At 56.6% G+C, this 22,945-nt stretch overlaps 2 protein-coding genes across 15 annotated transcripts; one reads left to right on the plus strand and one right to left on the minus strand.

The window, feature by feature from the left end:
- The first annotated feature begins 737 nt into the window (after nucleotides 1–737).
- CALY (calcyon neuron specific vesicular protein) lies at nucleotides 738–10,877 on the plus strand. Of its 12 annotated transcripts, none has more exons than XM_074338747.2 (6): nucleotides 738–757; nucleotides 7,802–7,956; nucleotides 8,263–8,376; nucleotides 9,009–9,122; nucleotides 10,095–10,420; nucleotides 10,656–10,877. In XM_074338747.2, exons 2-5 carry the CDS (start codon nucleotides 7,822–7,824, stop codon nucleotides 10,395–10,397), a joined length of 666 nt encoding a protein of 221 aa, XP_074194848.1. In that variant the 5' UTR covers nucleotides 738–757; nucleotides 7,802–7,821; the 3' UTR covers nucleotides 10,398–10,420; nucleotides 10,656–10,877. The 12 variants fall into 12 exon arrangements, with proteins under 12 accessions (XP_074194848.1, XP_074194842.1, XP_074194843.1 ...); XM_074338741.2 differs by lacking the exon at nucleotides 738–757 and adding an exon at nucleotides 832–988; XM_074338742.2 differs by lacking the exon at nucleotides 738–757 and adding an exon at nucleotides 832–988 and having other exon boundaries at nucleotides 10,724–10,877.
- Nucleotides 10,878–17,225: 6,348 nt separating this feature from the next.
- On the minus strand, nucleotides 17,226–22,371 carry LOC109445716 (uncharacterized). 3 transcript variants are annotated; one of them, XM_074338751.2, is made up of 3 exons: nucleotides 20,766–22,371; nucleotides 19,500–19,585; nucleotides 17,226–19,182 (listed from the first exon to the last, which is right to left on the minus strand). In XM_074338751.2, exons 2-3 carry the CDS (start codon nucleotides 19,567–19,569, stop codon nucleotides 17,903–17,905), a joined length of 1,350 nt encoding a protein of 449 aa, XP_074194852.2. In that variant the 5' UTR covers nucleotides 19,570–19,585; nucleotides 20,766–22,371; the 3' UTR covers nucleotides 17,226–17,902. The 3 variants fall into 3 exon arrangements, with proteins under 3 accessions (XP_074194852.2, XP_019583883.2, XP_074194851.2); XM_019728324.3 differs by lacking the exon at nucleotides 19,500–19,585 and having other exon boundaries at nucleotides 20,766–22,370; XM_074338750.2 differs by lacking the exon at nucleotides 20,766–22,371 and having other exon boundaries at nucleotides 19,500–20,755.
- Between the last annotated feature and the right edge of the window lie 574 nt (nucleotides 22,372–22,945).

A 22,945-nucleotide genomic window follows, 5' to 3' on the forward strand; every position in this document is an offset into this window, starting at 1 on the left:
ACAATAGCTCCATTCTCACAAAGGCTTGTGCCCCAAGAAGGCTGCTTGCTCCCCAGAGGGCAGTCCCCACCTGCCCTGGTTGAGTCCTCAGGTGGGAAGTGAGGCCTCCATCTCCCAGTAGGTTTGGGCCTCCTGACTCAGCAAGTGCCTGGGTTTGGGACAAGAGCTCACACAGGTAGGGACCCTCTCATGGGGAGACCCCACAGAGGGCCTGGGCTGTGGGCAAGGGGGCTGTGGTGACCCAGCAAATTGCAGGAGGCCTAGAGGTGAGTGCAGCAGCTGCCTAGGAGGTCCTGAGTGGGGCGGGGGCTTCTGCATTAGTCCGTCCCCCGTGCGGACACTGAGGTGGCCCTGGAAGAGGGGACCAGGGCTGTTCCTTCAGCACCAAAGGCAGGAGGACAGGGGGCAGGGCCTGGTCTGGAGAATCTGGGAGGTGACAGGTAAGATGTCATGAGCGCCTTATCTATGCCAGGCACTGTGGTGACCAAGAATGACAGGCTTGCCCAAGGAAAACTGACAGCCCAGGTGCTTTAGACACTGAAACTCGAGAAGGAGGCCCTCCTCTGGGTGGGTGGGGGCCAAACCCAGCGGTGCCTCAACCCGGTTGCCCAAACAAGGCACGAGGGACAGTCCCAGTGTGACCGAGGTCCTGGCTGAGAGCCTGGATATCCTTAGGCCGAGGTGCGCCGGTTTCCGCCGGCCCGGGTGTCCGTCGCCTGCAGTGAGGTGGTGTGAGCATCGGGGAGAGAGACTAGGGGTGAGGCTGTGGGACCCCGGCGCAGCGAGTGGGAGGAGGTGCTGGCAGGTGACAGGTCCCGGGCTCCCTTCCCCCAGCCTGAGTCTCCCCGGCAACAGCAGCCTCGGTCTGGGGCTCAGCCCCTCCCCCGCCCCGCCCCGGCTGCGGCTGCGAAGCGTCTGGAACCGCATCCTTCCTCCGCATCCTGGTCGGGAGACCGCATCCTGCCGCAGCTGCCGGTTGGAGCCGCGCGTGAGCCGTCTCCACATTTCTCTCTGTGGAGTGGGTGAGGGGAGCTGAGTGTGTGCAGGGAGTGCGGGTGCGAGTGTAGGGGTGGGAGAGTGTACGGGAGAGGGGCAGTGCTGCTGACCCGATGGCGGCCAGGCCGAACCCTCCCTTGGAGCCAGGGTATTGTCCCCAGGCCTCCGGGACGATTGGGGGCCTCCGAAGGGCGAGCCGCTGCCTGGACCCTCCAGACCGGCCGCGGAGTGGAGTCTTACACAGACCTGACGTGCTGCCCCGATGCCCCGTCCTCAGCAGAGCGGGGCAGCTCGGGTGGGGTAGGACTGCTGGACATCAGCCCCCGCCACGGTGACCAGCCCCCTCCCATGAGCCAGCTCCACCCCTGCAGATCTGAGAGAGCCATGGGAGCTGGGCGTCCCGAGATGGGGAGAGGGAGCCAGTTCTAGAACCCCAACTCTGTGTGAGGGGGGAGTAGGGTGATGGGAGAAGGGGTTGGTAGAAGGGGCGTCGGACGCACCAGAGCACGGAGACACGATGCCCAAAACTAGAGTGGGGTGGGGGCGGCTGAGTGGCAGGCTGGAGGCGGCCAGGAGGCAGGGAGAAGAGCATTTTCCCAGAACCACCTGCCGCGCGCAGCCTCTGGATGCCGGGCCACAGGTGGCTGGTACATGGGAAGCCGAAGCTGGGTGCAGCCCTGGGCCTCCCCCACTTGTTCCCCTCTCCTGGGCCTCTCAGGGCAGGGGTGCCAGCCGGTCCACCTGCCCTTGAACCAGGAGCCAAACCCACGCAGGACCTGCAGGGTGAGGGGCGGGAGGGCAACTAGGTGGGGGCTGCGGCGGGGTGGGTGGGGGCTCTGCTGGGTTTTAGCAAATCGCGCAGAACCCTGCGCTCCGCAGTCACACGCACGCCCGACGCGCGCTGGACGCTCGTGCCCGTTAGCACTGGCGCGCACCTCTCCTCCTGACGCAGCACCCAGGGTGGGGGTGTGTGTGAAAGCAAGTGACGTGACCTGCATTGGAGCTTCGTGGGCTTTCAGAAAGGTTCCGTGCCCATCCATCCATCCATCCATCTATCCATCCATCCATCCATCCATCCATCATCACAGCCTTGTCAGTCATCCTGTGCCCCCTCCCCAGGCCTCGGAGAGGAGGTCTGCACCGCGACTCCCCCCACCGGCTCAGCCACAGGAGCCCACAGCGGGTGGGGAGCAGGTGACCCGCTGAGGAAGACACTATTACAGCGCAGGGTGGTGGAGGGGTCCGGTCGGAGGAGTTGGAACGACCCTTTTCCCCATTCCACCGAGCTCTGTGTCTGTCATGTGAATGAGCCCAGCGGGTCCCTATGACTCAGCGAAGAAAAGGCATGTTGGGCGGGGGGGGGGGGGGGGGGGGGGCTCTCCGGGGGGGGGGGCCTCCCCACATGCAGCCCAGCCCCTCCCCCAGCATTCTGCCACGGGAATGGGCCTGGAACCAGATGTGGAGGGGTCCAGAGGGCCCCAAATAACGCCTCTTCGTGAAGATGTGTCATCCCGGTCCTATCTCCGTTGCCGTGGAAACCCACGATGATGTAACATGGACGTCACGCTGTGTCAGAGGAGTTGGAGCTTATGTTTGGCTCCAGAGGCGGCGCTCCTTTAGGGAGCGGGCGTGGGGAGATGCCTGCCCTCCGCCTTACAGCGTGCACGGCCTTCCACCTAAGATTGACGGGTCTGCGGGGGTGGGGGCTGTGCCCCCTCTTTCCTTCCGCGTCCGGTTATGTAAACTGCACGCCGGGTGTTTGAGTCCGGTTTTTTAAGCTTTCTCCTGAGTGGCGCACCCCTCCACCCACCCCCCAACCTCTCCTCAAGCCTTGGGCATTTGCTGCCTCCACCTCCCGCTGCCCTTACTCCGCGGCCCCTTCTTGGGGCTTTGAGCTCGATTTTCTTCCTCACACTGGGTCAGCTGACCTCATATTTATATTCTGGTGGCTCCGTGACCACCTCTGGCTCACGGAGCGCGGATGTCGTCTGCACGGCTGGCCCAGGTGCCGAGGTGCCCGCGAGTCCTCCAGGCCCCGCTCCCAGCCTGGGGCGGGGGTAGTGGTGGCGCTTTGCAGGTCTATAAGGGCTGGGGGCCAGGCGCCCACATCCAAGGAGGGCCCTAGAAGGCCCCGGGGCCCCGGGCGTTCACGATAGGGGTGGCCCTTCTCTCTGCCCAGCCTGCTGCTTCCTGCCCATGCTGCAGTGGCTGTCCCTGCCCCCCCCACACACACACACACATCCCCCCACACACACACCCCCACACACACACCCTGCACAGCCCTGGCCCCTCTGCCCAGTGCCTTCCACACTACGCAGTACATAGATCTGCCTCTCTGCCTGGTTAGGAGCTCCTCTGTTCCCACCCGGCCTGCCCACACCTGGAAGCCCCTGGGACCTGAGAGAGCCAGTCACCTGAGGGTCCTGTGGGCACTGCCCCTGGTGGGACCGGTACAGGGAGAAGCGTTTGAGGTGAAGTCAGCCTAGGACAACAGCTTGGGGGTTTAGAGGCATAGCAGTCTGCAATGGGGTGCAGGCAGTGGCAGGGAGAGGCCATATTCAGGTGCCAGGACAGGAAGCACAGTTCCTGGGGTCTACCCTTCACTCTCCCACCCCCAGCGGTCCTCACAGATGCCAAGTGACTGATCCCTCTGTTCAGCCCAATGTGAACATCCAGGTCCAGTCCTGGGTGAAGGCATGGGCTGGCCGTGTCTTTGCCACCAGCCTGCGGTCCTTTAGTTGTTGCTTTCACTTGCTTTTAACCTTTCTTTGTTGTTAAATATAATGAATATTCAGAAGAGGACATAAACATACAGACTAATGATTTGTCAGATGTGGACCCCAGGCTGAAGACTAGAAACTCTGCCCCAAAGCCGCCCCTCCCCCAAGGCCACAACCACATGCCACCTGGCCTCTGCAGACACAGGAGCAGCTTGGCCTGGACTGCCCAAGCACGTGCCCCTAACACATGATTGGTTGCTAGAGGCCCAGGTTGGCGTTTGCTTGTTCTTAACCGTCCTCTGTGCCTGGCTTCTTTTGACCAAGGCTGTTCTTGTGTATGGCCATGAGCACCCATGCCACCGCTCTGATGGACCCCGCCGTCAGAATGCCTCGGTTTATTTCCGTGTATGACCTATGGCAGTGTCAGTTCTGTGGGATGTGCTGCATGCGTGTCATGCATGCCTGCCCTTCTGCTGGGTGTGCACCAGGACTGAGGCCCGTCCCAGGTTCAGCCTCGGCGGCTAATGGTGGCCCCTGCCTGTGCTCTCCTGGGACCAGGGGTCTTTACCGTGTGTCCTCATGCTGGTTCCAACTTGTCTTCCTCCAGGACTAGTGAGGGTGGCCACCTCTTCTGTGTTCAGGGCCGTTTGAAGTCCTCTTTTGTTCATTTTAATGACAGTTGCCGTTTTCTTTACTGAATTGAAACGTTCTTCATTTATTTTATTTTTATTTTATTAATTGATTTTATTTTAAGGAGGGCGCAGCTCACAGTGGCACCTGCAGGGATCAAACTGGCAACCTTGGTGCCATCAGCACTACGCTCTAACCAACTGAGCTAACCGGCCACCCATGTTCTTCATATATTTTACATATCTGCCCTGCGTTGGCTTCCTTGGGATACTATAACACACTAACAATGGGGGGGGGGATGGAAGGGGCTTCAAACAGCAGATGCTTACTCTCTCACAGCCCTGGAGGCCAGATGTCAGAAATCCAGGTGTCGCAGGGCCGCCCTCCCTTTGAGGCTCCAGGGAGCGCTCCTTCCTGGCTCTTCCAGCTTCTGGTGGCCCCCGGCATCCCTTGGCTGGTGGCTGCATCACTTTATGTCATCATATGGCCTCCCTGTGTGTGTCTGTGTCCAAATTTCCCCCTTCTTGTAAATACCAGTCATTGGATCAGGGCCACCCCAATCCAGTTTGGCGTCATCTTAACTTGATGACATCTGCAAAGACCCGATTTCCAACTCAGGCCACATCCGCAGGTGCCAGGGGTCAGGATGTGGGCAGACCAGTTGAGCCCACAGCAAGCCCTTTGTCATTTTGGAGTTGCTAATGCCTTCTCCCAGACTCGGTTTCTCTTTCCACCCCTGGAAGGCTATGTTGTGATGAGCAGGAGTTCATAATTTTCATGTAGTCCTTTTATCAATATTTCCTTTTGTGGTGAGTGCTTGTTTATCATATCGAAGAATTCTTCCTGTCCCTGAGACCAGGAAGGTATTCTCCTATATCATCTTCAAGGTGCTTTTCCAATCTTGGTCAATCTACCTGGGGCAGGTTTCTGTGTGCAATGTGAGGTAGGAAGTGCGTTCACTGTTTTCCATGTGGGCAGGTGTTCATTGAAAGGCGACCATCCCCCTTGCTCTGCAGCAGCAGCTCTGTCATAGATCCATGATCCGTGGGTGCAAGGTGTGTCTGTACATGGCTCTTTGTCTACCACACATGAATGCCACATGGCTTAATTTCCACTGTGTAAAAAGCTGGACACCAGCAGACAAATCCCCCTTGTTCTTGAGATGTCATGTGCATGCTTGTTCCTGTGCCTTCCACATAAAATTACAATGCTTGTCATGTTCACACAAAAAGATCCTGTTGGAATTTCGATTGGGATTTATTGATTCCACAGATACAATTTAAGGGGAATTGACTGTTTTTAACTTTAGGTCTAGTTTTCTTTCTTCTTGCAGCAGTGTCTTAAAAAGTGAAATCAGAGTGGAGTGCGCTTGCGCTCTTGTGTTGCAGGCATCCTACACCTGCTGAGAACGGATAATGCAAGACACACCCAACCACCCTGCAAACCACCTATGATACTTCTTCTCAAGGGCCACTGTCATTTTTTGGTTCTAAAGAATGCTGAGCTACTGAAATTGACATTTTAAAACATGGAACCTCCCAAAATCCATGACCATATCTTTCCCCACTTATTTAAGGAATCAGGCCTTATGTGGTCTCAGTCAGTAATGTTTTGTCTGAGGTTTTCCATGGTTTTGTACATAGAGGTCTGTCTCATCTCTTATTAGACCATTTCTTGAGCATTTGATGTTTCCAATACTGCTTCAATTGAAACTTCCAAAACTTTTTCTAATTTTTTTGTCACTGATACATAGAAATATAATTGATTCCTGAACATGTTAACTCATCAACATTGCTGAACTCACTTTTCAACCTTTAGAACTTTTCTCTAGATCCCTTTGGATTCTCTACACACAAAATGTTTTATCTGTGAACAATGAGAGTGTTACCTAATCTCATCCAGGCCTGTGTCTCTTCTTTTCCCAAGACCTCTAGCACCACAATTTATAGCACTGATTGTAAAGGGCCTTTTTGTCTCCTTCCTGAGCTTCAAGGCAAAGCTTCTGCGGTTCACACTGAGTAAGGTTTGGTGCAGGGACTTCTGTGGATGACCTTTATCAGATTAAGGAAGTTACCTTCCGTGCCAGTAGATTTTTTAAATAGTAAACAAATTTTGACTCTTATCAAATACCATTTCAGCTACTACTGAAATTGATGAGATGATTTCTCTCTTCATTCGGTTCATATGGTGAAAGTGCTAATTGCTCTTCAGATATTAAATTAAATTTCATTTCCAGAATACACCCAAGCTCTCATGATGTGTTGTCTTTCTATGTCTTGCTGCATTGTCTACTTGCATTTCATTTGGGGCCTTTGCACTGATGTTCGTGGGAGGGATTGCCTGCAGTGTCTTTTCCCATGTTGTCCTTGCCAGGTTTTGAGGCCGAGGTTATGTCGGTCGCACCAGCTATTCCTTTGTTCTTTTCTCTGAAGAGTTTTGTATGAAGTTTGCATGATTTCCTCCATAAGTGATTGGTCAAGTTCAGTGGTGATGCTGTCTGGGCCTGGAAGTCTTTGTTGGAAGGCTGTAAAAACGGATTCATATTCCTAGTGGACATAGGACCTTTCTTTCTTCTTTTGACTGACTGAGCACATTTTGTTTTTCTACTTTTTCAGTTTCGAAGTCATATTTGCCACATTCCTTTTCTCTTAGCGGGTGGCCTAGTAGTGAAATCGTCATGACCTCCCCAGTGTTAGGGGAACCTTCGCCCTCCTCCAGGATACGCAGGCATCTTTCTGCCTCGCGGCTCTTGTCTGGATGCCCACTCCCCAGACAGCCCTGTGTACACCACTGCTACTCTACTCCATGCTGCTAGCCATTTGGGTTTACTTGCTGACATCTATAGCTCTTGTTACTTCCTGCATCTCTAGAAAGGTGCCTGATAAAACACAGGACACCCAGTAAATTTGAATTTCAGATAGACAACGAATAGCTTTTTAGAATCAGTATGTCCTATATTGCAAATTACATGGGAATTCTTATACTTTTAAAAAGAGAGAGCAGAGAGCAAGAAGCATTCTTTTTATCTGAAATTCAGATTTAACTGGGTGTCCTGTATTTTTATTTGCTAAGTCTGGCTACCCCGCTCTCCAGGCTTCCATTTGGGACTGTTTCCTGTTGGCTGGAATTGCTGCCCTTAGAATGTTCTCTGGCAAGTCAGCCGGTGGAAGACGGTCGCTATTATGTCTGGGCAGTCACTGGTTGGAGGCGCCATCCCCTGCATGTCTGTGGGGCCCAGAGAGGGCACAGGGGCCAGGAAGGGACTAGAAGATCATGGCTGGACTCGTCCGGTTTGTCCTGAGGAGTTTGGCCTGGCCACCCACGGCCCATCCCAGCTCTGCTGTGAGGAGCAATGGGGCCAGCCCTCTCTGGACTCTCTGTCCAGAGCTAGCTGGCGTGGACATCTGCTACATAGGTGGCCAGTGGGCAGTGACCCTGTATCTGCCTCTGGATAGGACAAGGACCACCATCCACCATGGTGAAGCTGGGCTGCAGCTTCTCTGGAAAGCTGGGCAAAGTCCCTGGGGACCAGGACGGTGCTACCACTGACAGCGTCCCTCTGATCAGCCCCCTGGATGTCAGCCAGCTACAGCCACCATTCTCTGACCAGGTGAGAGGCTTGGGCCAGGTGAGCCTGCCCTGAAAACAAAAGGGCATGGGGTAAGGTTTATTTAGATGTGGCCTCCTGGCAAGCGTGGGCCAGCCCTCTGGCACCCTCCATGGTCTGGCCAGATCTCATGGCTGCCATGGCCCCAGCAGACTTGCAGCATCCACCTCCCCTTGACCTCGGCTTGTAGCCACTGGAGCCCAGGCACTAGACAGTCCTGGCAGATGGTCAGCACCCACACCACTGCTGGGTCCCCTCCCCTTCTAGCCCTTCCAGCTTAGGGTCCTCTTGGGTCATCTCTTTGAACAGGTGGTCATCAAGACGCAGACAGATTACGAGCTGTCCTCCATGGACCAGCCGAAGAAGTTCTCAGACCTGGAGGCCCAGAAGCTGGCCTGTGGCCACCCAGAAGAAGGGCGCAGGGTAACCACTCTTCCCTGTCGCATGCTGCTGGGAGCCAATCTCCTGGGGAGTCAGAGGGCTCAGGAAAGCTGGACTGGGAAGGCCACCGTTCAGAGGCAGAAAGGGACTATGAGCGGGCGGGTGCCTAGAGCTGGGTGGTGGCTGAGGGACTTGGGGCTGTGAGCACCAGGCTGACCCCTAGCTGGTTGAGCCTGCAGCCTCCCTGCTATACAGTGGGGTGGGGTGGCAGCCACAGTGGGCAGCGCCCACCTGGGCTGTGAGCCTGTCTTCCCAGCAGGTCATTTGTCTCTCCGTTAGTGATTCGTGGGTTTTCTATGTACTATGAAAAGTCACTTTTCCTGCTGTATACTCTGGCAAATATTTTCTTCCATTCTTTTTTTTAGCTCTTAACTTTACTACTGATGGCTTTTCTCATATTCGGGTACTATTTATAAAGCCTTTCATTTTCAGTAGTGAAATCTGCCATTTCTGAGCTGGAGGCGCTCCCGCCTCCTGCTCCCCGCCCCCAGGCCAGCGGGGTTGGAGGGGCCCTGGGCCATGTGCACAGCCCCCACCCAAAGCCTCCCCCAGGAGCCCAGGCTGGGTTCAATGTCCCCCCCACTGGGTTCCTCTCCTCTCCACCCACCCCACAGCTGCCCACAGCACGCATGATCGCTTTTGCCATGGCGCTCATGGGCTGCGTCCTGATCATGTACAAGGCCATCTGGTACGACCAGTTCACCTGCCCTGACGGCTTCCTGCTGCGGGTAAGGCTGGGCTCCGGGCTGGAGTGCCAGGAAGGGGCCCAAGGGGGTCTCAGAACGGGGTGTCTTCCCCGCAGGGGAGACCAGGGCATGTCCCGCTCCTGCAGGGATGTGATCTCCAAAGCTCCTTGCATTCCGTTACCCTCCCAGAACATATTCGAATCCTTCTTGAAAGATTAAAAGAAAAGCTGTTTTAGTTTCCTGTAATTTAAAAGTGAGTAAAGCGTGAGGTTAGCAGGTGCTGTGAACAAAGGACAGTGCACCCTCGGCCCTGTCCCTCCAGTGAGTCACTGACTTGCGCCAGGGTTTCTGTGTAATACGACGTTAACATTTTCTCTATAATTGGCAAATATCTTCTCTCCTTTTCTTAACTTTACTAATGCGTTTTATCATTTTAGTGTATTTTCCTAAAGCCTCTAATTTTTCGGAAGTGAAATCTGCTCCTTTCACCCTAAACCCAGCGTTTCCCAGATGGAAGCGTGCCCAGCACAGAGGCCTGTGAGACCTTGCGGTATTTCCCAAGGGTTCTCCTTTGGCCTCTCACTCAAGGGGTGTACTCAGGAGGCCCCCCTTTCACGCGGAGGCAGTGACCACCCTCGTTCTGAGAAGGGTTGGCTCTCCTTGGAGCCCCCAGTGCTGAGTTGGAGGCCGACTTCCAGTAGCTTGAAGTTACGGCAGAAACAAATGGAGTCAGGGACCTTGTGTACAGTTTTATTGAACTGCTCAAAAGCAGAAGGGACAGGAAGGCCCAGAGGTGACCGCCCTTCCCTGTATGGTGCGCAAATGTGGCTCCAGCGTCGTGGGCAATGTCATTAAGCAGAGTTCACCCACCTTTGCACACCTGACAGAGCCCAGGGGCGGCTGCCGCCAGCCCCTCCGCACCCGACCTCCTGGCCCCGCCTCCCCAGAATCCTCCAGCCCCACCCCCGTCCCGCCCCGCCCCAGCGCCCCGCCCCTGACCGGCCCCTCCCGCAGCACAAGATGTGCACCCCGCTGACCCTGGAGATGTACTACACGGAGATGGACCCCGAGCGACACCGGAGCATCCTGGCAGCCATCGGGGCCTACCCGCTAAGCCGCAAGCATGGCACCGAGCCGCCCTCGGCCTGGGGGCAGAGCCACCGTGCTGTCAAGGAGGGGCCAAAGGCGCCCACCCAGTCGGGAGCGGCGGGGACCACCGAGTCCCCCGGGAAGCCCACCACGCGCGGAGAGATGGAGGCGGCGCAGAAGGAGACGGGGAGCGCGCCGCCCTCGGCGCCGGCCCCGTCCCCGCAGTGACGGCCTCCTCGCCCACAGCCCGGGTAGGTGAGCCCCTGCCAGCTGTTCTGAGCCAGGGACCCTCCTCCCTGTACCCCATGGGGGCCGACTCCTCCCGCCAGAGCCCTACCCAGGGGTGCTGTCCCCCCACGCCGCCGCAGTGACCGCGTATGAGCACCTGGGTGAGGCCGGGGGGCGAGGGGCAAGGGGCGGGGTGGGGGGGGTCAGGTAACAGGAGGCGGGAGAACTAGGTTCATTCTTGCTGTTCTTCCCACGCAGGTGGGCGGTTGGGGGCTGCGTGACCCCCTGCCTTTGCCGCTCTCACCCCTCCGCCCCTGTCTTCGCAGCGCCTCCACCTGCGACCTGTTACCGCCCTCACCCGATGATGTCTGCCCTGTTGTCGTACCCCTGCCCCCCAGGACCCCGCTGACGCCCCCACCCCACGCCCCGGAGTCTCTAGTTCTGTCGCTTTTCTCTAAGTAAAGATTCACATCCCCCTGGTCTCTTGTTTCTCCTGAGCATTCTCTGTCCCACTGCCTTTTTCCAACCCTCCAACCCCCATGTGGGTGAGCCCCCACATCGTGCCCCCACCGCCCAGAGGGACCCCTGAAGGACAGGGGAGCAGTGGCAGCCGCGGAGGGGTAGTGAGCTGGACCCTGGGCAGCAGCGGTTAGCGCAGGCGGAAAAGGAGGGGGCATCCCAGTGGCCTGGGGGCCAGAGCCACCCGTGGACAGGACCTTGGCGGTTCCTCGCTCAGCCAGCTGCAATGCAATGAGCTCACCTGCACCCAGGGGAGCCTCCCTATCTTGGGGTCCATCCCTGACCACTGCCTGACCCCTCTACGAGCTGTGTACTCCATCCACCTGAACTGGGCCTGGTCTCCACCCTCCCCCATCTGACAGGAGCTCCAAATCCCCGGTTCTGCACAGCTAACACATGCAGTTCCTGCACCCCCTCCCCCAGCCGTCCCCCAGTCACTAGCCAGAGGCCTGAATGACTGAATGAAGAAGGGGGCAAAGGCGTGGATTTGAGGGGTCGTGGGGCCTGGGGAAGGGGAGTGAGACTCGTCCCTGGGGCCTGGGCGGGTCCCCAGAGCACTTTTATCTCCCATGGCCCTAGAGCTGAGGGGAGATGGGAGGTCTGGGGACCCATGGACTCACCGAGCTGCCAAGGATGTCCTCACCCACTTGGGCAGCACCCACCCCACAGAAGTCGCACCCATGGCCCCCTCTGCGTCTGGCCCTGGGAGTCTCTAGGTCTGCCCCTCCTGGGTGGGCAGACCAGTGCCCCCCAGCACCTCTCCTCCTCTGATGGCTTTGGTTCTGGGCCCAGACACCTCATCTGGCAGGAGGTGAGCTCTCAGGCCTTGGGACTAAGGGCTGGGTTTGGGGGGATGGGCGATAGACTCTGGGAAACTCATGCAGCCAAAGGAAACAGCTGGAGGCAGGACAGGACAGGCTCTCCTGTGTTGTGTGGCCACACCACACGCATCGGACAGCACAGGGGAGCACGTCACACGGGTTGGAGTTCCTGGGGGAGCCCCGCTTGGCTCCAGTGTGGAGCCCCATGACTTGGATGAGCCCAGAGCAGCCTTGGCAGTGTCTGAGGACCCATCCAAAGCCAGTGTCAGTGGGTTGGACCTGGGGCTGGGCACTGGGACCAGGCAGTTACTAGGGTCCTGGTAGGGGGACACAGGGCTGGGTCCTCAAACCAAGCAGGACCCTGACCATCCAGCCTCCAGATCTGTGTGGCAAGCTGTGGGGTCTGGGCCACTTAGGAATAGTGGGCAGTACCCAGAAAATGGGTGTGTGAGGGGAACTGTGGGCACACTGGAGGCGAGGTGGGCAGTGGGAGCAAATTTGAGGAGGAGGGTGGCACTGGGGGGTCAGGGAAGGCTTGGCCTTGCATACTGTGCCCTTTATTGCTGGGCTCTTCTCCTGTCCATCCGTCCATCCATCCATCCATCCATACATACACACATACATACATACATCATTATCAGTCATCTATCATTTCTCTATTCATCTATCATTATCTGTCTGTCAATCCATTCACCTATCTAGCCTCTATCATCTCTCTAGCTACCATCTACCTAAAGTTTTTTCTAAACCAGTTGAGAGGAAGTTGCTTCTTTACACTTAGATATCTCAATGTGGATTTCCTAAAAGGAAGGACAATTTATTATATCACCTGCATGCAATGATGGAAATCAGGAATTTAGCTTTGATACAATACCACTGTCTATACACTTTATTCATATTTTGCTAACTGTCTCAATAATGTCTTTTGTAGCAAAAAAAAAAAAAAAAAATCTAGCTCAGAATCCAACCCAGGACCCCTGCATTGTCTTTTTACGCCCTTTTCTTCTGGGACAGCTCAGTGTGTCTGTGGTGACGTGGACTTGTGATGCGCTGTCCTGAACAGCTGGAGAAGATGTGTCTAGGAGCCCAGAAGGGAGGCTGTGTCCTCCCCGGTGTCATCAGGAGACACGTGAGGTCTGGTGCCCATCACTGGTCAGGCTAATGTGGGTCGTTTGGCTGATAGCTCCCGACAGCAGTTTTCCCCTGGAAAGGTAGTTTTTCCTTTGTAAATTAATACACATTTTGTGGGAAGGCACTTCGAGACCATGTGACCATCTTGTTCCTCAGCAAACACGCCCCCCGAGTGCAGCGTCTATCAGTGATTCTTGTAGGAACCACTAGTACTGTTTCCAAGCGGCCAGTTGATGCTCATCACTTGTTAGCTGACATTCTGTTAATTGATCAATGAAAAGCTTTCCTTCTCCCCTTTCATTTATTTCATCATTTATTTATATTGGTGTGACCCATGGATTTCTGTTTTGTTCATGGGTTAAAATCTGTTACCATCATTTATTGTTATGTTCACGTTGTTCCATATCTGGCTAGTGGAAGTCACCCTTCTGACACGTCACCACCACGTCCCCACCATTCTCTGAGTGCTCTCTTTCAGCACAAGGATGCTCCGGGGTATACATGTGCACATACACATGTGTGCATGTGTGTGTAGGTCCATATAGATATATAGACACAACCCACAAACCTATATAGTCTATCCACATAGTATCTATACACATATCTGGACATACAATATACATGAATCTCCATGACTTCACAGTGACACTTCCAGTCCCAACCCCAGACCTCAGGGTTCATTCTAGGTCCCCTGTCCCATGTCGATTGTGCCCTTTCCCGAGAGGGAGAAGCCTGGTTCCTATTATCCTCAGTCTGTTTAGTTGCTCAGTATAGAATACACTGGAATTCGGTTCTGAGTTGGTAAACCGTAACACCGCAAAGCAGGCCTACAAACCAGAGTTAGCGTTGGTTTAGAGTCCTTTTTGTCTGTAATCTCAGGCGATATAGTCAAATGATCAAAAGTCATCTGCGTTTGTGCTGTTTTTCATATCAGTGTGGTCCTGTCATTCCTTTGAAATACAGTGGAGTCACATTACTACTTGCACTCCATTTGCAGGTTTTTCTTCCATTTTTTGTTGATTTTATTATTTTTCAGTATGTAAACCATTAACATGGTTCCCAAAGGCGAAACTATATGAAAGGTGTCAGGTAAGTCAGTCCCCCCACCATGAGAGAAAGTTCAGCCTTCCTTGTATCTTTCTGCAAAAATAAGCAGACACATGTGCATTTTCCTGTTTCTCCTGCTGCATTTTCCACCGAAGGGTTTTCATTTTCCCCACATCGACAACCAATTCTCCAATTCCCCAACACCAGCTGGGTGTCCTACAACCCCCCTCAGTCCTGACACTGACTGCCCAGGTAGCACAGGCCCCATGGCTCAGTCCCCAGAGACAGCCCTCAGTTCAGTCGCCATTTGAAAGTGTCAGGTCCCCAGGCCACCTGAACTCCTGCCTGACTGGACTACAGATTTGGGGGATCCCCCTTCAGATTCGATAAATCACTGAGATAACTCACAGAACTCAAGGAAGCACCGTACTTACTAGATCACCAGCTTATTTTAAAGGACACGATCCAGAAACAGCCAGATAAAAGAGATGCACAGGGCCAGTGGTGTGGGGGGCGGAGGGGCCAGCCTCCCTGCCCTCTCGGGGTACCACCCTTCCAGCACCTGATGTGTCCACCAACCTAGAAGTTCTTCAAACCTCCTTACCCAAGAGTTTTTATAACCCAGTTCCAGCCCCTTCCCCATAGACAACCCCCCCCCACTCCTGCTTTTGGTCTTTCTGGAGCCCAGCCCCCACCCCCAGGCTATCAGCCTTGCCCTGAGTCATTGACTAGCACAACTCAGGCGCATCCTAAGTAACAGGACACCTCTATCACTCAGGAAATGCTAGGGGTTTTAGGAGCTCTTCACCAGGAACTGGGGGACAAAGACAAACCTACTTTTTATTATACCCGTTCACTTAACTACTGTGCAGGAGATAAGTCTCCATCCATTTCCAGATGTTAGCAGACGTACCCTACTCAACTACCCTCCTACATATGGGCACTGCCTGATGGGGAACCAGGAACAGGGTCCAGCAGGTGGAAGACGCCCACTCAAGTCGGCCATCACAGCCCCCCAGCAATGAGGAGAAGGAGGCAAGGCAGCTGGCCCAGCCATTCCCTGGGTACAGAGTGCGGGCTCCCTGCCAGGGACCTGGGAAGTCGCTGCAGCAGAAAGGGGGTCCTCGGGCTCTAAGAGCAGGCAAGCCGCTGTGCAGCGCTCAGACCAGTTCATGGGATGACTCCATGCCTGTGCCACGGCGCCCAGAACCTCTTAGAACTGCAGGTTCCTGTGGGACTGGGCCATGTGGCCTTCTGGTGTGACGCTGACATGTGACCTAAGCTGTGACCCCTCAGTGTGACCCAAGGAGTTGCAGCTTGAGGAAGCCTGGAACACAGCAGTCAGGATGCTCATTGTTTCCCCCAGGTGTTCTTATGATGAGGTGACACATCCAGGGTCCCCTCTGCGCACACACACGTGCCGTCACATGCACACACATGCAAACATACATGTGCACGTGTGCTTTCACTCTCCCCGCCCCCACACATGCATCCACACACGTGTGATCCTTCCCCAGAGAACGGCAGGGAGAGGGGCCAGCAGAAGGTGGCAGCTGTCCTGTGGGGGTTGAAGGGCACTCCTGGGACCCGCCAGAGGTTGACTGACGCATGTTTTGAATGGACCCCGCTCAGAACCAGCCTCCAGAACCGGCCCGCTGCGTCCCCAGGATGGACCTCCCGCCTTGGTCAGCGCGAGGTTCCCGCCACTCTCCCAGCAGCCGGGCTGACGGCGGGTGCCTGGCCCACACGAGATTCGGAGGCGGACCAGACCCCCAAACTCAGTCTCTTCGTATGTGAAACTGGGACACGTGTGCAGAGGGCTACGGGGCGGGGAGCCTCCCACGAACTGAGCTGACTCGCTCTGGCGCAGGGGCTCTCGAGGCCTGCCCGTGAGGTCGCCCAGGCTCTGCGGGAAGCGCTGACGTGCACAGCTGCTCAGGAGGTCAGGGGCGAGGCGCTCGCACAGACCGCAGCTCCACTGTCTCCGCCCCGCGGGCCCGCCTCCCGCGGCCCCTGGAGACCCTTGCTCCAGACCCTGTTCCCCAGTGCGCACTCTGTGGGGGCTACTCCTGGAGGTCCAGTATTCCCCATGGCCAGATGCTGCCCGGCCCCAGTGCGGTGTGTCTGTGTGTGTGGGGTCTGTGCAGAATTGGGGGACCAACCGGAAGCCCTGTGGGGAGCTGGAGAAGGGGCTGGCTGTAGCAGGGGCTCCAGGCTTGAGGGAGGAGGGCCCGGCCCATGTGGCCACTTTGGCGGTCCTGTCCAGGGCCCAATCTGAAAGAGGCTTGGATTTTCCACAGCCCCGGTGGGAGATCAACCATGCCACAAAAGGGCTCATTTAGACGTTTTCCCGTTACTGTATTGTGTGCACAAATGTGTTATTTCATGACTTTCAAATCTCAGCCTTTTGAAGTGAAAGACCTTTGTCACATCCTTTTTGTCCATCCGCCTGTCTCTTGGCTACATGGTGCTGAGGGGCAGGAATGCCAGTGGTCACTCTGCTGGCCAGAAGAGTGGTGGGGCCGTGTGTGCAATGCATACGTCTGCACACAGGTGGCCTCGGCCCCAAGGCCCCGACACTCTTCCCCCATCCCTGTGCAGCAGCCAGGAGTCTGAATCTGGAAAGGCCGGCCGGTTGCCCAACTCTGTGCCAGGGGTCCCGTGCTCTCTGGCACAGCCACACTCTGGGCACTGGGTGGGCCCTATGGAGTCCATGGGTGCCATCGGTGCTGTCTGTGAGCTTGACCTTGCCCTGAAATGTGTGTGCATGGGCCCTGTTGGGGTCTGCGACCTATTGGGGATGGAGGACCCAGAGCAGTCGAGCTGGGCCCCGGAAGGCTGCAAGAGCCCCTCCAGCTCTTATGAGGTTTCTTCTCTGTGTGGGGCCTTAGACATCAGAGACCAGGTGCTGGGACCCCTTGAGGTGGGTCCTGGTGCCAAGCACTGCCCCCGACAAAGTTCCACAGCTGCCAGCAAGCCCTAGGGCTCATAGGACAATCCCTCCTCTGGGCAGTGTCCATCGCCACCTCATGAAGCCCCCCGTCCTTACATGTGCAGGGGAGCCAGGCCCCACCCCCTGCAGTAGAGTACCATGGCAGGGCCCATCTTTGGGGTCCCTCCAAGGCCCCTGCTCCTCCCTACATGCTGGGCTCCTGTCTGGCACCTTTGCTCACACTGTCGCCTTACCCAGAGTTTCCCCTGGAAGTGACCCGTCCACCCTCTGTGCCAGCTTCCGACAGGGCTTTTTGTTAAGTGGGACACAGGGTGCCAGATAGTGAGCTGCGGTTCAACAACAGATCACAAGAGAAACTGAAATAGAGAAGTTTATTACTCACGGAACATGTTATGCAACAAGAGGCCACTCGGGGAGATCAAGGTTGGGGGCAGATGGAGAGAGACAGCACCTGAGCATAAGCCCTTGTCAGCGTCTGTGTGTGTGTGCAAATGTATCCATGCCCAGGAGGCAGAGGGTGAATGTTCCAAATCCCTACGGTTTGGTCTGTTCCCAATTTCTGTGTCCCAGCGTGAGGAGCAGGTGCCTGGAGGAGCTGCTTGCAGAGGGGGCCCAGGGAGCCAGTGTGTTCTGCCCTGGCCCCCTGGACCCTGACCAGCCACCCAGAGAGGGGCAGGGACTGTCCCCACCAGAGGGACAGGACAGTTCCTAAGGGAATCTCAGGGGTCCTGAAGTGAGCCCACTGCTTTCCTCGGCCTCCTTGCAGGTAGTTTGACCAAAGCCCCCTCCCCAACTGTCAGGCCAGAGCAGGACACTAAGCCTGGTGGGCTGACAGTGGTCACCTCTGCCCTCAGAGCAGGCTGTGGGGTCCTCTGGTTAGTGCAGGGGCCCGTAAGGTGCCCCGCTTGGCACAGCTAACCAGAGGTGAGAGGCCTGTGTGCACCATCCAGGCCTCATTGCATCCACGTCCTCAGGGCCAGATGAGGGGCAGCTGGACATCCAACAAAAGGTGCAGCCCCGGGGCCCTCCTCCCATCACACAGGGTTCACCCCGAACCCCCCAGGTCTCTTCAGCTGCAGAGAGACGAACTGGCAGAAGCACAGGCCCACCTCCAGGTGGCCCTGAGCTCCTGTGGCGTCCTCGCAGAAGGGAAAGTGTGAGTGGACGAGGCAGCAGGCGTAGGTGGACGAGAACCGCAGCAGGACCTCCCGGAACAGGGCCTCGCCCTCGGGGGCCTGGAGGAAGGCCTGCCTGCAGTCCTCCAGCAGCACGTACACGAAGTAGAGCTTGTTCATGGTGTCGCAGCCCATCAGCACTGAGTGGCGTGCCAGCAGCAGGTTGGCCTCCCCCACCTTGAGGACCAGCTCCCGCATCTTCCTCTTTGAAAACCTTCTGAACCAGCATAGGCTGTTAACTGCTAAGACCATTAAGAGGAGACTGACACACACGGAGATGGTCACTACAGGGAAAATTGGACGTTGGCTGTTGACCCCGAATCCAAAAACTGTAAAGAGAAAACCCGATGTCAAGGAGAGAAGAAAGAGGAAGATGCCAAGCGTGACTCTGCAGCCCAGGTACCGGAGGCAGGACCTGGGGGACTGCACCCCGTTCAGGATGCCCACAGCATGCTTATACACCTCAGGGTCTTCCAACACCTCCTTCAAGGGATCTGGGACGCCCAGGGTGCTGAAGGTCCCCACCCTCCATGAGGGCAGGTTGTCCCTGTTGATGCAGTTCAGGGTGAGCAGGGTCTTGCCGCTGTAGAGGGAAGGGACCGGGCGCGTGCCCGGCAGGAAGCGCGCCATGCGCTGGTTGGGCGTGCACAGCACCTGCACCACCTTGCTGTAGAAGTGGCTGTCGGTGGCTTCCAGGTACGTCAGGTGGCTGAGGTGCAGTGGGACCTGGCAGGGCCTGAGCAGGACAGGGATGACAGGCTTCCTCTCCAGGCAGTAACCGAAGAGCGACAGGTTGGCCTCCAGGAGGCACCACCTACTCTGCACGAAGTCCTGACTCAGCACCAGTAGCACCTTCTGGCTCTGATGGATGCAGTCCGCCATGTTCTCCAGGACGTTCCTGCCCGGGGTGAAGTCCCGCTGGTGCAGGCAGACCTTTAGCCCCGCGTGGGCGGCTTCCAGGCGGCTGATGAGCCTGTGGGTCCAGGCGGCGTCCACACTGCTGTAGCTGACAAACAGGTGGAACTTCTCGCTCTGCCTCAGCGGGGGGATGGCCAGAGCCATGCCTTCCTCCACCGGGCAGGAATCCATGGCGCTGCCCGCGAGCTGCTCTGGTTTCACACGGAGAAAACCACCACAGGCTGCAAGAGACCAGGACAGACGGCTGACCATGAAGACGGAGAAGGCGAACCATCCATACAGGTGGAACCAGGCCCACAACCTGCAGCAATCAGGTGGGGGAGCCGCAAACGGCCCCCGTACTGACCTAACAACTGGTGAGGGCCCAGGGCAGCCCATGGACTGCCAGCTCCCTAGTTACTGCTTCCCCTTCCAGCCCAGAACCCACCAGAGAAAGCCAGATGCTGCCCTGACAAACCTCAGGGACCCCGCCCCAGCCTCCCCAGCCTCCAGGGGAGACACCTGGAGCCCCCGTTTCCACTGTGAAGTCTCCCACTACCTTGTCTGCCTTTGGGTCTCTGCCAAACCCATTGATGGGGGTGGGTGCCAAGCACGCTCTGGGGAAGCATCCCCTGCTGTCCTCACCTGGGGGTTCAATCCACAAGACATTTGGCTTTGAAAGGACTGGGGCACAGGAGGCCGTACTTTCCAATCTTTTCTTTTTCTTTGGAAGTGACTCATGTGGTCATGTGGGGTTGCTAGAGACTGAATGTTTGTATCCCCCCAAAAATTGTGTGTTGAAGTTCTAGCCCCCAAAATGATGGTGGTAGGAGGTGGGGCCTTTGGAGGTGATTAGGTTGTGAGGGTGGGGCCCCCACGATGGAATTAGTGCCCTGATGAAAGAGGCCCAGGGAGCTCCCCCCACCCCCCTAATCTGTCGACCAGGTGAGGACCGGGAGACTAGGAACCAGGAGGCCCGCCTCACGAGAAGTGAGCCTGTGGCACCCTTACTTCAGACCTCCAGCATCCAGAACTGCGAGGAATGAATATGTGTTGCTTAAGCCACCGGTCTGTGGTGTTGTTACAGAGCCCTAGTGGGCAGAGATGAGTCATCCTGTACAACACCTGCCCTGGGAAGGGTAGTCATACCTTCCAGAAAGCACCAGGACTTTCTTTGCACAGCTCAAGACCCTTGCATAGAGGGCCTGCTGCTCAGACACTGAGCTTGAAGTGCCACCTCTTGGGGTCTGTCTGCTGGTCCCTAAGAAACCTCACACAGTGCCTCCCCTCCCCCCATCAACTGCTAGGGGCTTTCTCATGTGCCCAGGACCAGTTGTGGTCCCAGCAAGTGGCCCTGCAAACCCCACGTGGCTGGCTGGCTTTAGGACCAGCTCCACAGGCACAAAGCAGGTTGTGACATCACACCGCCTGGTGGCCCCCCATGGAGAACCATCCTCACCAGTGGGCTGTGGTGGGGTCATGAGGTGGGGTCACGAGGAGTGCTTGGCCAGCCCTGCAATGCCCTCTAGCCAGCCGCTCCAGGAAACAAAGGAAGAGGAAACCCTTCTGCCCATCCCCCACCCGCTCTACCTCGTGGCTGGGAGGAAGGCGCCTACACGCCTGGCCAGGGCTCTTTCCCTTAGCCCACTCAGCCCAGCTGGAGCCTTTGCAAGAGGCCACCATGCCCACCCTTCCTGCCCAGCAAGCCCACATGACCCCCACTCCCTCCCTTCTGGGAGGCTCTGAGGACAGAACTGGAAAGCCTGTCCTCTTGGGGTCCCCCCAAGGGAAGGCTGTCTCCCCCCTTTGCCCAGTCTCACTGCACCTTCTGAGCCTGCTCCGTCCAGACTCCCGCTGACGCACTGTCACACGATCAGGCCGTGTTATGGCACCAAGTGCCTAAATATCGCAGGCTCTCAGGTGGCAGCCCTGACCTGCCATGCTTCCCGCTCTTCACTCCAGTCCTCAGAGGAGGCCACGAAGAGCCAGGGACCCTGCCGCAGAGCTGTTCCCAGGCAGAAGGAAGTGTATGGCTAACATTGTAGAGGCATCGCAGCCAAAATTAACCAATGGAAAATGAAAGAAGGAACTGGATTGAGGAAGGATCTGAGGGCAGAGCAGGGAGGGGTCTGACGAGGAGGACACAGCTTTGCCATGGGGGAGAAGAGGCTGGCTGGACCCCACACGTCAAAACTTGGAGGCAGTGTATCCAGGAAGCTCTCGAAATCTGTTTGCTGGATGCTGACCTCCCCGTTTCCCACCACCTTCCTTAACTCTGCTTTTAGCGAAAGTTATTTGTTCCTGACCTGTAGGTTCCTGCCCACTGGCCATGCTCCCCAGGGCCCTGCTCACCTGGGTAAATGAGGGTGGGGGCTGAGAAATCCTATTCTGCACCCTCCAAGGCCCACTGGACCCCCTCCTCCGAGTTCACGGCTGTGGGAAGACCGATCCCCCCCTCGGTCCTCAGCAGGCTCCCCTACACCCCCGACTCTGGGTGCAGGTAACCAGGTACCCAGTACAAAGAAGTGGGGCCTGAGCACGAGCTTGGGAAATGGAGAGGGGGCGAGGTTGAGGGAGACACCTGCTGGCCTCTCCAGGGGAGGTGACCACCCCTTTTCCTTACCCCCCCAGCATGGTCACCATGAGTGAAGGCTGGGATGGGGCACCACCCACGCCCACGTTGCCCCATCACCAGCTCAGGGACTGTCCCCGACAGTGGTCAGTGACATTTCACTCACAACAAACCTAGTCAACAACTCAGGGCAGGGAAGTGTCCTCCCCTTGCCTGCACCCCACTCAGTTCAGGAATCCCCCAACCTCAGTGACTCTGGAGAGACACAGCTTTCTTGTCCCCCAACTCCCATGTTTCCCATCACCCAGGCCTTCTGGGTTACTGCTCCCCAACTCTGCCTCTAAGCCCCCTCCGCACTCCAGAAGGTTCCCAGTGGGCTGGGAGGCTCTCTGGGCCTGTGCCCACTTCTCCAGGTCCACCAAAGCCTGACCCTCCTCCCTTCTTGGGGTCTTCACCCTGTTCCTGACCCCGCACCGTTTGCCAGTTTATTGGCAAATGGTCTGTTCAAAGGAGAGGGAGCCATGGACATGGGGTAGGGAGAGAGGAGAAGAGAGCGCTGTGAGAATTCAGAAAGGAAACCCGCATTTAAAATGAAGCAGGAGGGCAGAGGAGGTGAGCTCAAACAGTTTTGCTCCTCATACAGACCCGGCAACAAGGACCCTCAGTTACAGACCCGCCAGGAGGAGGAGGTCCACCTTGTAAGTCGATTCTGCTTCATGCCCCATGGGAGGGAGGTTTCCTTCCTTGCCAAAAACTCAGCCAGTGAGAAACCATCACCTGCCTGAATTTTTACTTTCCTCCAATGGACTTTCTTTTAAAAACCCCTTGCAACTTCCTCTTTTTTCTTAACATTTCTCCACTTTGCTCGTTGGACTTGCCTATGGTTTTTGCTGTAGCTTTTTGGTCCCAAACTGCAATTCCTCTGCTTTTCCCAAATAAACCCATTTTGCTGGTAAAATAACTGGCTGTTTTATTTGAGGGACCACTGGGGGGATGGGAGAGAGGGAAAGCTACAGAGAAGAGGGAGGAGGGGAGGAGAGGAGGGTCTGTGCTGACTGTCCAAGTGGTGCTAAGGGGATCTGGCTGCTCCTTTTCCCCAGAAGAAGACCCTGTCCCTCCCCACAGATCTGTCATCTTGGTTACTTGGTGGGCCAGTCTCTGGGGTCATGTGGATTTGAAAAGAAGTCACTGGTCAGTGCCTGTAATAGTGGGGGTTGTGACTGGGCAGGCACAGGATTTGGGAGTTTGGGAGCCACTGAGGCCAGGCCACCTGTTTCTGTCACCCACCTGGGGTGGAATGTCCACATGAGCACCCATCCTGAGACAGGAAAGCCCAGATGAGACTGGTCGGTGCATCGGGTGGGGTGGAGATTGGGTCTGAGTGCAGCGAGCAGGTGAGGTGCCTGTGGGATGCCACCTGGGCAGACATGCTC

This window comes from Rhinolophus sinicus, chromosome 15 (genome assembly GCF_057876585.1).
Source record: "Rhinolophus sinicus isolate RSI-liver-muscle chromosome 15, RSI-T2T, whole genome shotgun sequence".
Taxonomy (NCBI): Eukaryota; Metazoa; Chordata; class Mammalia; order Chiroptera; family Rhinolophidae; genus Rhinolophus; species Rhinolophus sinicus.

Excerpts from the sequence above, each read along its gene's own strand:
- CALY (XM_074338747.2), top strand. The coding sequence starts at position 7,822 with ATGGTGAAGCTGGGCTGCAGCTTCTCTGGAAAGCTGGGCAAAGTCCCT. Across the intron at positions 7,957-8,262 it reads AGCCACCATTCTCTGACCAG|GTGGTCATCAAGACGCAGAC; the intron begins GTGAGAGGCTTG and ends CTCTTTGAACAG. Across the intron at positions 8,377-9,008 it reads ACCCAGAAGAAGGGCGCAGG|CTGCCCACAGCACGCATGAT; the intron begins GTAACCACTCTT and ends CCCACCCCACAG.
- LOC109445716 (XM_074338751.2), bottom strand. The coding sequence starts at position 19,569 with ATGCTTCCCCAGAGCGTGCTTGGCACCCACCCCCATCAATGGGTTTGG. Across the intron at positions 19,183-19,499 it reads GAGACCCAAAGGCAGACAAG|CCTGTGGTGGTTTTCTCCGT; the intron begins GTAGTGGGAGAC and ends GGTCTCTTGCAG.